This window comes from Meles meles, chromosome 15 (assembly GCF_922984935.1).
Source record: "Meles meles chromosome 15, mMelMel3.1 paternal haplotype, whole genome shotgun sequence".
NCBI lineage: Eukaryota > Metazoa > Chordata > Mammalia > Carnivora > Mustelidae > Meles > Meles meles.
The window spans coordinates 23,049,598-23,063,825 of record NC_060080.1 but is presented as its reverse complement, the minus strand read 5'-3'; the positions used below and the strand labels follow the sequence as shown (position 1 = coordinate 23,063,825).

At 55.2% G+C, this 14,228-nt stretch overlaps 1 protein-coding gene across 2 annotated transcripts in view; it reads right to left on the bottom strand.

The window, feature by feature from the left end:
- The window catches only part of TOGARAM2 (TOG array regulator of axonemal microtubules 2), a 59,539-nt gene that overhangs the window by 30,142 nt on the left and 15,169 nt on the right, over positions 1-14,228 (bottom strand). For both annotated transcript variants that reach the window (XR_006815098.1, XM_045979449.1), the window contains exons 3-7: positions 11,481-11,620; positions 9,473-9,586; positions 7,440-7,721; positions 4,190-4,401; positions 2,990-3,180 (exon numbers count right to left, since the gene is read on the bottom strand). Coding sequence is in view for 1 of the 2 variants with exons in the window: in XM_045979449.1 (XP_045835405.1) it covers positions 2,990-3,180; positions 4,190-4,401; positions 7,440-7,721; positions 9,473-9,586; positions 11,481-11,508 (827 nt within the window). In the remaining variant the exon portion in view is untranslated. The remainder of the gene's footprint in view (positions 1-2,989; positions 3,181-4,189; positions 4,402-7,439; positions 7,722-9,472; positions 9,587-11,480; positions 11,621-14,228) is intronic.

Below are 14,228 nucleotides of genomic sequence, written 5' to 3'. Positions count from 1 at the left end.
ACTTCAGTGAGGAGCAGGGGGGTTCCTGGATGGGACAGCGGGCAAGATGGGGGGAACCAGGGAGGGGCTGTGGGCGACTCTGTAAGGAGGCTCTCAGCTCGGAGCTCAAAGCTACAGGAGATGCAGCTCCATCCGCAAAGTCAAGGGCAGGTTGACAGGAGACCAGACCAGACCAGGCTGGGTCCAGACACATGCCGCACATCACTGTCTCTGCCCCGCTCAGGGGTCCATGGCTTCTCCCCGCCATTCCTGCAGGAGTCTCTGCCCCGGCGTGCACAGCCCTCTCTGGTCACCGAAGTGGCCTTTCTAATGCAGATCTGATGGCACTTCCACACCAAAGGCCTTCAGTGGCACCTGGCTACTTCAGGATAAAGCTCACGGTCCTCGGTTTAGCCCACGGGGCCATGCAGCCCTGCTAACCTCGCCCACCTGTCTCGCACCAACACCAGTGCTGGCGTGCACACCCCTTATAGCTCCGGGAATGCCTCCTGTCTCTCCCTTCTCATTTCCCAGACTCTCCCTCAGCCTTCAAAACTTGGTTCCGGCCTCACCTCCTCCAAGAAGGCTTCCCAGCCTGATTGAGATCATTTCCCAGCAGGCTCCCCAGAATGATGGGCAGCCTCCTATCTTAGCACTTACCTCGCTGGACTTCAGTCCAATGGTTTACTAATAAATCTCTCTCATGAGCTCCTAGGACACAGAGACTGTCTTGCTTGGCTTTGTTTCTAAGGAAATTGGCATGTAGCAGGTGCTTAATAGCTCTTAAGTAAATGGACACGTGGACAGACGGGTGAATAGTGAAGGGATGAAAGAAATGCTGACGGAGGCTCCTTCCCACCTCTGTGCTAGCCTCCCCGAGTTAATGGAGAGGAATCGTGTCACAACAAGGCGACGAACGGGGAGGTATTTATTGTGTTACTAAACCACACCAGGTACAAGCTTGGCACCGTGGGAGCCGCAGAGATTTTGAGACATGGGCTCTGCCCTGCAGGGCTCCCAGTCGAAGAACAGATAGGGGCTTTAAATAAAAGTGTGGTCAGGCCATCCGTGGGCTAGATGCTATGTAGACAGTGGAGGCTCTTCTGAAATCGCCTCCCCGGGGAGGGCAGGGAAGACCTGACGGCAGGGACTGGTGTGCGACTGGGGTTTGAGAAACAGTAGGAGCCGAACGGGGGGCCCCGGGTGAAGGCTGGTGTTGGGGCTGCGCAGATGGGGCAGGGAGGTTCTGGAGGTGGGACAGCTCCCGAGGGCAGCAGAGGAGGTGTGCGGGGTGGCAGGCCAGGGATGGGCCCTGAATGTCAGACCGGCGAGACTCGTCTTTAAGCTGCTGGCACAGGGTGTCCGAAAATGTGGATCGCGTGGAGGAAAGGTACACAGGGTGGTGCATGAGAAGGGAAAATGAGAATGCAGAGCCCACACAGCAAGGTGCCAGGCTAGGAGCTGTTGGGGTGCTCAAGAGGGAGCCCGTGAGTGGAAATGGAGAAGGCAGGGGCAAGAGAGGGGTGGGAGCCTTCGTATTTTCTCGTGCTTACGGAAAACCTGATGGGATGTGGCAGTCTGCTGGGACACGGGGCCATGGGAGCAAGAGCCAAAGATGATGCTGAAATTGGAAGATGGAAGAGAATGCCCACACCCTGGGGAACGTTGGGAGATTGTGGGAAGGAGGTGGTTTGGGGAAACGTGAGGTGGCCCATAGGTGTGGCCATGATGGTGGCAGAGCGTCACAGCCTCCTTCTGACCCCGGATCTCAATCGGCCATGAGGACACTGAAGAGGCCCACCAGTGGGATGGATACATGGAGCCTGACCCTAGAGAGACCTGGGGCCAGAGCAGAGGATGAGGGGATGAGGAAGACACGCATCACCAGAAGTTGCCGGCACAGACAGGACTCCCCCAGGGGAGAACACAGAGTGGGCAAAAAAGGCTGGGACCAAGCCGCAGGAATGGCCACATCTAAGAGATGGACAAAGGGGGGCGCAGGGGGCACTGTCTAGAAGGTTCTGCCACCGAAGGTCAAGAAGCAGGTTTCAAGTCAGGAGGGAAGGAAGGAGAAGACGACAAGGATGTCAACACCTCACAGGATGTGAAGTCAAGAGCAATGAGGGTGGAGTGAAGGCTGCTGGTCTGGGGCCGAAGAATCCCCCCAGCCACCAGGACTACCTCTGAGGGGAGGAAGGGCCCAACGTGAGCAAGCAGAGGTCAGTGGAGCGGCCGCTCCGATCCAGGCCCATGCCCACGCCCTGCGGGGAAGGAGGTAGACATGTGTACAGATGGGCGGAAGGCAGTATGGGAGACGGAGAGGTGAGGTGAGGAAGAGGTGAGGTGAGGAAGCTTGAGAGAAAAGGGAGAATTCAGTCCAGCAGGCTCCAAAGGGATTGGAGAAGTGAGGCCTCTTTCATCCTCCCTCTATCTGTCTCTGTCTCTGTCTCTGTCTTTCTCTCTCATACACACACACATACACACTTACTCCAGCATTAGTTTGGACTGACCGTGGGGGTGTTCTGGGCCATCTGAAGAGATCTGTCCTCCTTACATGTCATAAATCAAGATTCATTACAGCACAGCAACCCTCTTACCCCCACCCCTGGTTCCCAGACATCTTTGCGTATGAAAGCCCCTTATTATGCCCAAACCTTCTGTGGACCACTCCCACCCACTTCCATACCTGTACCTGGTAATGCTCATATTTTTAGTATCTATTAATTTAAAAAATGTGTAATAACAAAGAGCTACCCTGAACAGAGCTCCTATTTTATTCATCACCGCGACAACCACAGACATCCGCAAACTGGTAGACTCCGGAGGCCAAGACACTGTCTACTGAGCCCAGACACCCAGCCTGCTGGGCTCAAGGATCAGCCCGGTGCGGTCCCAAGACCTGTGGCCCATGGGTGAGCCAGGCTCTTCACGTGCCCGGCCCCCCAGAGCTCCGCCCTGGCACAGAGGCTCAGCGGATCCCAGAGGGCTAGATGGAGAGGGGGCTGCTTACCGTGCGCGGGGGGGCCTCAGGCCTGTGAGGAGACCCTGGCCTGGAGGCAAGCGGCTGGGCAGGGACCCAGGAGTACAGGAGGAGGCCCCAGCGGACACGGCGGCCTTTGGGATGGGCGGGATCACAACGCCCCCTAGAGACTTGTGCATCTTCTCATCATTGCAATGCAGGTATTGTCTGGAGATCTGCACCTGGGAGTGGACGTTGGGAGGAAAGTTCTGGAGGCTCATGTCCCTGGCCCCTTATATAGCATGGTCCCTTTTATCGGGAGCCACTGGGCTAGCAGGCGTGCTGGGAAGTGTCCTCTGGTTTTTCTTCTCAGCCATACCACTCTGGGACCACTCCCCCCAAGAAAGCTCATTGTTTCCTTCCCACTCCAAGACAGAAGACCTGAGGTGGGCGGGGCAGGGGAGGGGGGAGGTTCATCCCTATTCATTTTTGCTATTATTATTTGTTTTTCTCTTCTCATTTTAGAAACTTCGACAAATCAGAGCTGAAAGGGATCTTCAAAAACATCTGGTCTAATACCTTCTTTTTATGGATGTGCCAACTAGGCCCAGAGAGGAGGGGGACTGGCCCAAGGTCACACAGCCAGTGAGGGGCAGAGTGCAAACTCAGATCTCCTGAGTTTTAGCCCAGTCAGCTTTCTCCTCTGCCACACTCCCTTGCCTATAATGGGGAGGGTCAGAAGCATGAGGAGCTCTACAATGTTTAGACCAGAGAAGGCCTAGGGAACCCCCAAGTGTGGGACTGGTGGTCACACAGCTGTGCTCAGCCCCTCTGGGGCAGCCTGCCGGAGCTCCCAGGCCATCTGCTAAGGTTTTGGGTGCTGTGGGAAAGATGCCCCCACAGTGGCCCCCTTATCCCTGAGGGTGGCTGCTCACACACCTTGGGAGAAGCTCCAAGCTCAGGAACCAGGGTAGGAAGGAATGGAAACAAAGAGGGAGTCCTGGGTCGCTCCATTGGTTAAGCATCTGCCTTCAGCTCAGGTCATGCTCCCCTGGGTCCTGGGTTCGAGCCCTGGGTAGGGCTCCCTGCTCAGCAGGGAGTCTGCTTCTCCCTCTTCCTCTGCCCCTCCCCCCAGCTCATGCACTCACACACTCTCTCTCTCTAATAAATAAATAAAATCTTTACAAAAAAAAAAGAGTGGAAACAAAGACAGAAGGACAGAGAGGCACAATGCAGAACAAACCACCTTACCTCCTGGGTACCAGGTCTCAGCTCCTCGGGACCCCGACTGCTCCCAGGTGGGTCCAGGCCCTTTTCCCTGGCTCCGCCAGCCTCAGGGGTGGTGGGGATGCTCTGGATGGGAGGCATCGGCCTGGGCGCCCTCAGCAGCCTCTGAGAGGTGGCCCGGGGAATGGTACTCCTCAGAGGAACCCCTTTGGGGCCTCCCACAGGATCCAGGGAGGCTGTGCAGGGGGGTGGAGTGAGGAATAAGTTAGTCCCGGGAGCATGGGGAGGGGGGCAATTCAGACACTGGCAACAGGACCATAGGTTCCAGGGGAGGATGGGACTGTGAGAGCAGAAAGAGATCCACCACCACCCCCTGGCCCCAATCCCACCACTAGGCTGAGCAGCAGACAGCACCGAGGGCCCGTTCCCATTCCTATAAAATTTGGCAAAAAGGGCCTATAAAAGTCACCTATTTAAAAGTCAGAGGCAGGGGGGCCTGGGTGGCTCAGTGGGTTAAGGCCTCTGCCTTCAGCTCAGGTCATGATCCCAGCATCCTGGGATCGAGCCCCGCATTGGGCTCTCTGCTCAGCAGGGAGCCTGCTTCCTCCTCTCTCTCTACCTGCCTCTCTGCCTACTTGTGATCTCTGTCTGTCAAATAAGTAAATAAAATCTTTAAAAAAAAAAAAAAAAGTCAGAGGCAGGCTGGGCAGGAAGGACACCAGTCCTAGACTAGGAGTCAGGACAGTGGGTCCTGGCTAGAAGCTGTGGTATCTTGAGTAAGTCTTTGAATCCCCACTTACTCTTCTGTAAAATGAATGTATTTATGTCATGGAGTTTTCTAAAGATCGGTGACTTACGTAAAATGCCAAGAAACTACTGGGCACATGGCAGGTGCCCATAAATTATTTCTGTTCCCCCTTCCTTTCCAGCTAATGATACAGGGGTACTATTCTTTCGGCACAGGGTACACCCTGACCTAGTCTAAAAGCAGACCACAACACTTTGAGCTCTTTTATGAGTAATGTCTGTGCCCAACAGGCATCCTCGGTGCCCCCTGCCCACGCCCTCTGGAATAGCGCCATGCGCCCTGCTATCCCCACAGTAAAGAGCTCAGGATTATCTTTGCAATGATTGGTGGCGGTGAAAAAAACTTAGCCTTTAATTCTCAAAGGCCATTCTGTTCCAGCTACACCTAAGTGGTCGCATCAAAACCACCAAGTCCCAAATAACTTCTCTGCTCCCCCAACAAGCCTGGCTCCCCTTTGCCCTCTGGTCAGTCCTGTCGGGGTATTGAGGGGAGGGAAGTAAGGTGGGGTCACAAGCCAGGTGGGGACAGTACCCACCTGGGGCCCCCATCTGGGTGGTGGCACCGAGAGGCCAACACGGCCTCCATTCAGGGTGCAGAGGGCAGCCACAGCAGCCTGCCCTGGGGACCAGAGATCCCCGTCCTGCCACACTTGCTGAGGGGCCTGGTAAGTCAAGATCACTTCCCATCCGCACCTTGCATAGAACAACTCCTATTCTTTTTCTCCTTCACTAGAACTTTGTACAAAGAGAGGACATGTCTAGAGAAAGACTTCGGACCTCTCAGGGAGGGAGTCTGTGAACTCCCTTTGGTCTAGCAACTCCAGAAGTTGTACCACTTGGAAATTCTAAGCAAGCTTCTCCAGCACGCTGACCCCCCACCTGCTGCCTCCATACTGTCCAGCCACAAGGGGACTCCTTACGGGGCCTCCCCGTGTCATCCTGGGCATGGTCACAGCCCCAGGGAGACCTCAGCAGGGGGAGTATCTTACTGAATGGAGAGCATGTCCCCAATGTCCCCACCCTTCCAAAGACTTTGAGCCTTCTTATTCCTGGTGTTACTCAAACATTCACTGAGCTACAGAAAGGATGCAGTTACATGATTGGTCCAGGAGAAGAGGAGAGAGAAAAGGAGATGAAAATTTATTAAGTTCTACCCACAATGCCAGGTGCTGAGAATTCTGTGCACGATATTTTCATCACACTCATGTACACAGAAGTATAAGTATGCCCATTACACTGAGGGGAAACTGAGGTTGAGGGGGTAACTGACTTGCCCAAAGTCCCAGAGCTGGCCAGTATCAGATCTAAGATCGGAACCTGGCCTGTTTTCCTGGTTTACCCACCACTCAGATGAGAAAGAAACAGCCCCGCTGTTGGGGGAGCCTGGGTGGCTCAGTTGTTAAGCGTCTGCCTTTGGCTCCGTCCTGGGATCGAGCCCGGCCTCCGGCTCTCTGCTTAGCAGGAAGCCTGTTTCTCCCTTTCCTACTCCCCCTGCTTGTGTTCCCTCTCTTGCTGTCTCTGTCAAATAAATAAATAAACTCTTTTTTTTAAAAAAATGCCCACTGTTCAATTCTTGGCTCGTCTATTTAACAAGGATTTCTGGAGAATCTCCTTTGCCAGGCAACTCTGCCTCGAACTGAAGCCTCCGCAGCCACCCTCGTGGAGGTTCCGCCAAGTGCAGAACCCCATGAGAGACAAATAATCACACAAGCAAACACACAAATGCAAACTGTGAGAAGAGCTAAGAGAGAAAACTGGAGGGTTCCATTAGAGAGTGTCACTGGGGTGGATGCCGACTGGGGAGTCAAGGAGACCTCTCTGAGGAGGGCTTCTGAGCCAAGCAGGAAGGATGAGTGGTAGCCCCGTGAGGAAAGGAAGGAGGTGGGGGGACAGCCTGTCAGAGCCTGAGGCCAGACAGAGCCCACCTGCTCCAGGACTAGAGGATCGTTGTGTCTGACAACAGAGAGCAGGGGAGAGAGTGAGCAGAGAGCAGGGGAGAGTGAGCAGAGAACAGGGGGGAGAGGAGCAGAGAGCAGGGGAGAGGAACAGAGAGCAGGGGGGAGTGAGCAGAGAGCAGGGGAGAGGGTGTGGCACGGGCACATGGTGAAGGCAGTTAGCCTCACACACTGGGAACTCTGTTCAGAAGCTTACTCTAAGCACATCCCAAAACCTCAGGGTGCTTCTAAGCATCGTTGGTGGGAGCAGGAGGGAGACTATGATCCGACTGGCGATTTAGAAGGATCCCCTTGGAGAAAGACTAGAAGGAGAAGAAGGAGGCCAGGGTGGGAATGGGGAGGTGAGCTGGAAGGCCACTGCAGAGCCCAGGCTGGAGGGGCATTCCCGGGAGGGCGGCTGACAGCGCCCTGGGCGGGTGCATCCTGAGCAGCTCCTGACCCTCATAGCCGGGTAGCGGGGGTCCCTGACCTCAGGGTGGGTGGGAGGTGGGTGGGCAGGGCCCAGAGCTCACCTCGGGAGGATGCTGCCAAGCCCTCCGAGAGCCTTCTTTTCTTGAGCTTGTCCTTGATCTGGGTGGTGTCCCGGGCCACACTGTTGGCCTCAGACTCCAGAGAGGAGAAGGGCGCCAGGGGGTTGGACCCCAGAGACAGGGCCGCAAGGCCCCTGGGGTGGCCATTCCTGGCCTGCCAGCCCTTCAGGGGGGCATCCAGCTTGAGGCTGCGGGGGTCCCCGTGTCCAGGCAACAGCTGCAGTGGCTTCTCCACCAGGACACTCGGAGTTGGCCGAAGGGAGGCTGAGGGAGACAGAGGCAAGAGTGGCTAGGCACCCAGCACCCTCGGTGGCACCAGGCCCCAGCGAACTCTCCGGTGCTGCTTCCTTAGAACAGTCAGGCCTTGCCCCACGAATCCTGATCATTCGATGTTACCATCGATCTTGGGTCAAGCCATTCATTCAACAGTCTCCGGGAAGCCTGACCTTAACAAGATGTGTCCTGAGCTACTCAAGATAAGAAAATGGGAGTCAACATACAGCCCTATGACAGCACAGACATGAGCCATAAATCCTTGGGGAAGGTCTTCCGCCCAGGGACCACCATCCAGCCACCTCCAGGGTCCCCGACCAATCCATTCAATATACCTGACAAGACCAAATGCAGATTGAAAAGAGAAGTTGAGGTGACTCAATCATGCTTCCACGCAGATTATCCAATCACTCATTCGATAAATATTCAAAGAACATCTCCTCTGTGCCCAGCACTGTCCAAGCAGTGGAGACCCAGAGATGGGTGAAACATAGTCTTTACCAAGGAAGGACTTTCCATCTACTACAGAAAAAGATTCATCCCTCAATGGGTTTGTTACAAGATCAGCTGGGAGATATGCCCTGAGAGAGATGCCAACAAAATGTTTTGTGCACATAGAGGAGGAAGAGAAGGATCTGGAAGGCCTTCATGAAGTGGTGGGGTTTAAACTGGTCCTTGAAGGAGCCTAGACTGTGGGAGGGCCAGGGAAAACAAATACAGAGACCAGCTTTTAGAATCTCTGCCACACACACAGCGTTTTTGGAGGGCCTTGACCTAAGCCATGAGACCCACAAAGGAAGCCACAGATCCTGGGTGGCACCAGGCCCGGCAAAAGCTGACCTGGGTGCTGGCCACAGGCCTGTAAGGGGACTAGCCAGAAGAGGGCAAGGAGCTAGAACAATCATGTTTTCCCTGGCGAACACAGGAACCGGGGCTCTGCAGAGAAGAGGGTCTGTAGCTGGAAGTCAGAGCAGAAAGTGGCCGAGGGGCGCCTGGGTGGCTCAGTGGGTTAAAGCCTCTGCCTTCGGTTCAGGTCGTGATCCCAGGGTCCTGGGATCGAGCCCCGCATCGGAATCTGCTCCGCAGGGAGCCTGGTTCCTCCTGTCTCTCTGCCTGCATCTCTGCCTACTTGTGATCTCTCTCTCTCTGTCAAATAAATAAATAAAATCTTTAAAAAAAAATTAAAATTAAAATTAAAAAAAAGAAAGAAAGAAAGAAAGTGGCCGAGACGCTGAATGGCTGGCCTGCAATTCACCATGCCAGCAGCTGTCCCACTACAGGTGTCACTGTCCCCACCACCGCCCTGGCTGCTGAAGGCCCACCCAGACCCCCAAGCGAGGGACTGCAGACCACATCTTCGTGGGGGCTTTCCCTGGGTTCTGATGAGAGCAAGGGACGTGCTGGGATCCCCACTTTCTTGCTCCTGGGGCTCTCCCTCTGTGCACCTCCATCCCCTGAGGCACGGAACTGAAAGGACTCACCTAAAACCAAAAGGGATTTCAGCAGCAGACCACAGTAAAAATAGCGTGTGCCCTAGCTGGACCGCACAGCCAGGCTTCCAGAACAACTCATGTCCTCTCTCCAGGAGGGAGCCCCAACTCTGCTCTCTGGTCCCTGGCCCTGATTGGGCAGCTGCCAGCAGAACCCTGATTCTCTGCCCCCAGTCCCCTGGGAGGCCACCGAGGGCACTGGAAGGCCATTTGGTGTGACAAAGTCAGCAGGCCAGGTCCCACCCACCTCACCTTCTCCATAAGTCTGCAGCCTGGAGTCACTTCTTCCTCCCGGGACTGCACGAGGCCCCATACTGGTCCGAGGGACACTCCCACAGTACACGGCCACAGGAGCCAGAACCTTGGCTGGGGACAGAAGCACCGGAAGCCCACTGAGACCAGGACTGGGGAATAGGCTGCCCCAGCACTCTTCCCCTTGGGGTCTCTGTAGCCCACCCCCAAATCAGAGCCCAGCTTGCAGATGGGGGGCCCACCACCCCAAGGCCCAGCCAGACCACCACGATCCCCAGTCCACCACCCCCCTCTTCCCACCCCCCTCAGCCTGGCTCCCCACTTCTCCCCACACTCACTTGCCTTCTCCATCTGGCTTTTCTCCAGGCCCCCCCACCGCCACCCGGCCACTTCTTCTTAGCCTCCTTCATGGGCTCCCCTCCTCCACACACCCCCCCCCCCCACCCTGCCTCTGTCCTCTGCTCATCTCATGGGCCGCTTCTCACCGCCATGCCTTTCATTTTCATCCTCATGCAGTAACCCCCTGACCTGTGACTTTGGCCGTGACCTCGCCCCACGGCTGCAGAGCAGAGCATCCAATTACTGGCCCAACAACCCTCTCCTGGGAGTCCTCCAGCCCCTCATCAGCGTGTCCCTCACTGAACCTTTACCTTGTCCTAAACCTCCCTGGCTCAGCACATCAATTTGATTGATCCCTACCCTGGATATTTACCAAAGGCTGCCTGTCAGGGACTCTGCCTCCCAGTCCCTGATGAGACCTGAAGGTCAGTGCGGGAGACAATGAGTAACAAGCAGTGACATTGAGGGGAGCCCAGGGGGAGGGGGTCTGTGGGGGAAGGGCCCTGAGCTAAGAGTCACGAAGTAGGAGGGGGAGCCTCACCAAAGCACCCACTACTTTGAGAAGCCTTGCCTCTCCTCTGTGCCCCCACAGCAGCCCAGGCATACCCCATCTTACCCTCCCCTCTCCTGGCCTCTTCCCTCCTCACCCTGCCCCATCCTGGCACAGGGACCTCATCCCATCTGTCTTTGCAGGACCTGCACTCAGGGGGCAATTAAATATTAGCAAGCCGAATTGTCGGTCCTACATGGCTCCCCATCCAAAGCACAGCTCAGGACTATGCACAGGGCCCCAACCTGGAGACGCCTCCACCGAGGTGCGACCCAGCACACCTACTCCCAGGGTGGAAGGTCCCCAGACAGGAGGCAAACAGGAGTCTGTTCCCTTCCTGTTTCTGTCAGCTGTGTGACCCTAAGGAATTAAGTTAGCCTCTCTGAGTCACAGTTCCCAGATCAGTAAAACAAAGGAATTGGACAGGATTAGGTGTTCATACGGTCATACCTTCATCCTATTTCTAGACTTCTGGTTTTTCTTAAGCTTTCAGTACTTCTCACTTCCTATAAGAATCTAATGCCCGGCAAGAACCTGATGTGGCATTAAATTACGCAACTGTCCTCACATTAATACGGCAAAGCCCCAGGTGCTCTGTCCCTAGGTGATGACCTGTGTCTGGAACTCCTCTGTTCCCAGGGACCCGGCTCCAGCCCCGCCAGGGAAAAGCAGCTCCCCACCTCACCAGCACCCCCTCCATCTGTGGCAGGGACTGTGGATCCCCTCACTTGCCAGAGGAAATTGAGGTTCACGCAGTTGTCTCCCAGAGCAGAGCATCAGGCCTGGAACTCTATCTCCTGACTCTGAGCTAACTACACTGTTCCCTTCTCCTGCCTGGTCTGCTGAGGAGACTGAGACACCCAGGTGTCCCTGAGGGCCCAACCCCATGTCCTCTGACTACAAAACAGGCCAGCTCCTCAGTCAGCCCACCAGCACAGAGAGTGGAAGCAATGCTCTGCCAAGTTTCTAGAACACTCTGAGCCTTTCCCTGGGCCCAGGAGCCCCCAGACAAGAAGCTGAGCATGGAGGTCCAGCGTCAGCCAGCAGAGATCTGGGCCAGCACAGAAAGGCCTTGTCACCTGCCTGGCTCCATCTCCCAGGATGAGGGAAGCCCCTTACCTGGGGGGGCAGCATCACGGGTGCTCATGCCCTAGGAGGGGAAGGAGCCTGAGAGGTTGTCCAGAGGCAGCAGCTACTTCCTGGGCCGTAAGCACAGTTCTTGGGGATCCAGAAGGCGGCAGCCCGTATCATCCGCGGTCCTATGGTGGGGAGCGGCAGAGGGATGTCAGTACAAGTAAACGGCTCCGCAGGAAGCCCATCAGGACCCCACGTGTTCTTGGAGTGAGGAAATCTGCTGCTGGACCAAACGACATCTCTTTTCTGACATTCTGCCTCTCTGAGACACTTGAAGCCTTCCGGGTGCCAAGCCTGCACCACGGTGGGCAGAGCAATTTGTGAAGACTGTCACCGAACCCACGAAGCTGGCTTCACTTGTGGCTTTGACAAGGACACCTTAGGATCTCTGGGGAAGGTGGAATTTATCAAGGTGGGGTCTGATGCCTTCTTTCCCCATGAGTTTCTATTTTCTTCAAAATCCCATTTTTCTCTGCCCACTGGCCCAGAAGCTCTTGAAGAATGTCAAGCTTTCTTGACATTCTTGACTCTGCTTCTCACTAGGGTATGTGGCAGGGTCTCCCCAGAAACCGGCTCTTCGGTTTCCTCTCAGGATGTGCCAGGCTCTATCTGCACACAGTGCTTGGCCTGCACTCCCCCTGTCAGAGAGTCATTTCATTGTCCTGTGGCCAGCTGTGGGACCACGTCAAGCCTCGACCTGGTCTCCCTTAAACCTCTGGTTCAGTCATCAGCTCTTGCCGGACCTAACTTCTCTTTCCATGTGACGAGGGTCTCACCCAGACTCTGCGACCTCACACAGTTTTAGAGTCTTTGCCAGGATAAAGGTGACCCATTTTCACCCTGATGGATAGTGAGGTGGATGGCCAGAGCCCATCGGTGACAAAATCAGGGATCAAGGCCACATCTCCCAACCTCTACTCTGGAGTAGCTCCCTCGAGATATCATGTGGGGACACGGCAAGACGCAGTGCCAACTTCCTTTTGCTGAGCAGCAAATCCCAACTCAGAAACTGAGAAAACCTGCCTTCCATCTGGAAGGCAGCCTGCCACCATCCCTCCCTGGCCCCAGAAGGCAGAGCAGCTCCTAGCAACACTCCTGGCCCCAACAGAGGTTCCCGCCCAGCCTTCACCTGGTCTCTCTGCTTACATCCTCAAGCACTCAGGTTCTCTGTCCTCACAACTCCCTGTGTGCTGACTACTAGGATAAGTATTTGGCCACAGGGGAATGTCGGTGAGACACAGCACTTCTCCCGAGCAAGGTGGCAGAAGATGACTCCACAGGTCTTAACACCCCATCCCTAGCTCCAGTGGGCCGGCCAAGAGACTCAAGAGATTGGCAAGGCAGCTCCTGCCAGCAAAGCCCAGCACGAATGTTCCAGGCGGGGCAGGCCACCCACAGCTAAATTAAGGCAAACAAGCTGGAGACCAGGCTTTCTAGACAGTGAGAGCTGCAGGCCCCACGGACTCCTACTACCACAACTAACCAGAGCATCGGTTTTCTGTGTGAATTATAGGCAGAGAAGGGATGGTTAGCTACGGACCCTTCTTGAGAACCCTTCTTGAGAATCATTCTTGACTGTGGCTGCGGATCAGAACCACCTGGGAACTGATAAAAATGACAGATTGCAAGGCCCCACTTCTGGCCCCTACTGAATAAGAGTTTTCTAGGAAGCAGGCCATGGGGATCTTTTTGGTTTCTTTTTCTTAACTCCTGTGTGATTTCAATATTCAAACAAGACTGAGAACCACTGGGTTACAGTTCAGGTTCACTTTCTGAGATCTCAGCCTTGCTTCTCACCTTTCACTGTCAAAGTAGTTATTGCTGCCTCAGTCTCCCCAAAGTGATTGCTCTTTAGGAGGCTAAAGAGAAGATTTGGAGCTGCCTGAGAGTATGGATGACATAAGTCTCAGTGGCCAGCTCTACTGGAAAAGGCCTTCTGAAAAAGACAGCCCCCTCCCCATTTGCCACAAGTGCTTCAGCAGGTCAAATGGCAGAATGACCACTGGTCAAGACAGCTGACGTGACTCCATGCCCTGGGGACACCAACTGTACAGAAAGGAGACCCTCATCCATGTCACAGCTTTCCAGGGCAACCCAGCAGGCAGACCCCCTCTTGGGCCTGCTCCTGACTGTGTCAACACTTCTGACCCCTTAGGCCCTCGGGGTCTGTGTGCAGGACTTCCTGGGCACCTGCCCCAAGGGAGGCGGCCACAGCTACATGTGGACCAACAATGACGTCTTATATCGTATGTGAGAACCATAGGCAGCACCTCCCCAGAGAGATCACGGGGGCCCATCACCTGGTCGGAATTTAAAAATCCATGTACAAACTCTAAAAATCAAGATCAGAAATTTTAGCCCCAATGCATATAGAACTTTGGGGTTTAGCATCAGTCAGACTTAGCACCCGATGCCCAAGACACAATCCACTGAGCCCCCATTTGCACCTGGGCCTGTTCTGTTCTGGGCACAGAGGTGTGACTGCCCCCTATTGGAACAGCCCATCCCTGACCAAAAGGGCTAATAGCTAGTAGGTTCTGGGGACCAGGATTGTGTCCTCACTCCCTGAGGCACTGCCCAAGGTAGCCGGCTCCCCCACCCTTGGCCTTGGTTTTCTAGCTTTGGGAGTGGAGTGGCCCAAGCTAACTGACCACTGTCCACCCACCCCTTTCACTAAAGCTACGGCTACAGAGGCTCCATGGTGACCGGCACCACAGGAATGGGAAAGATGAC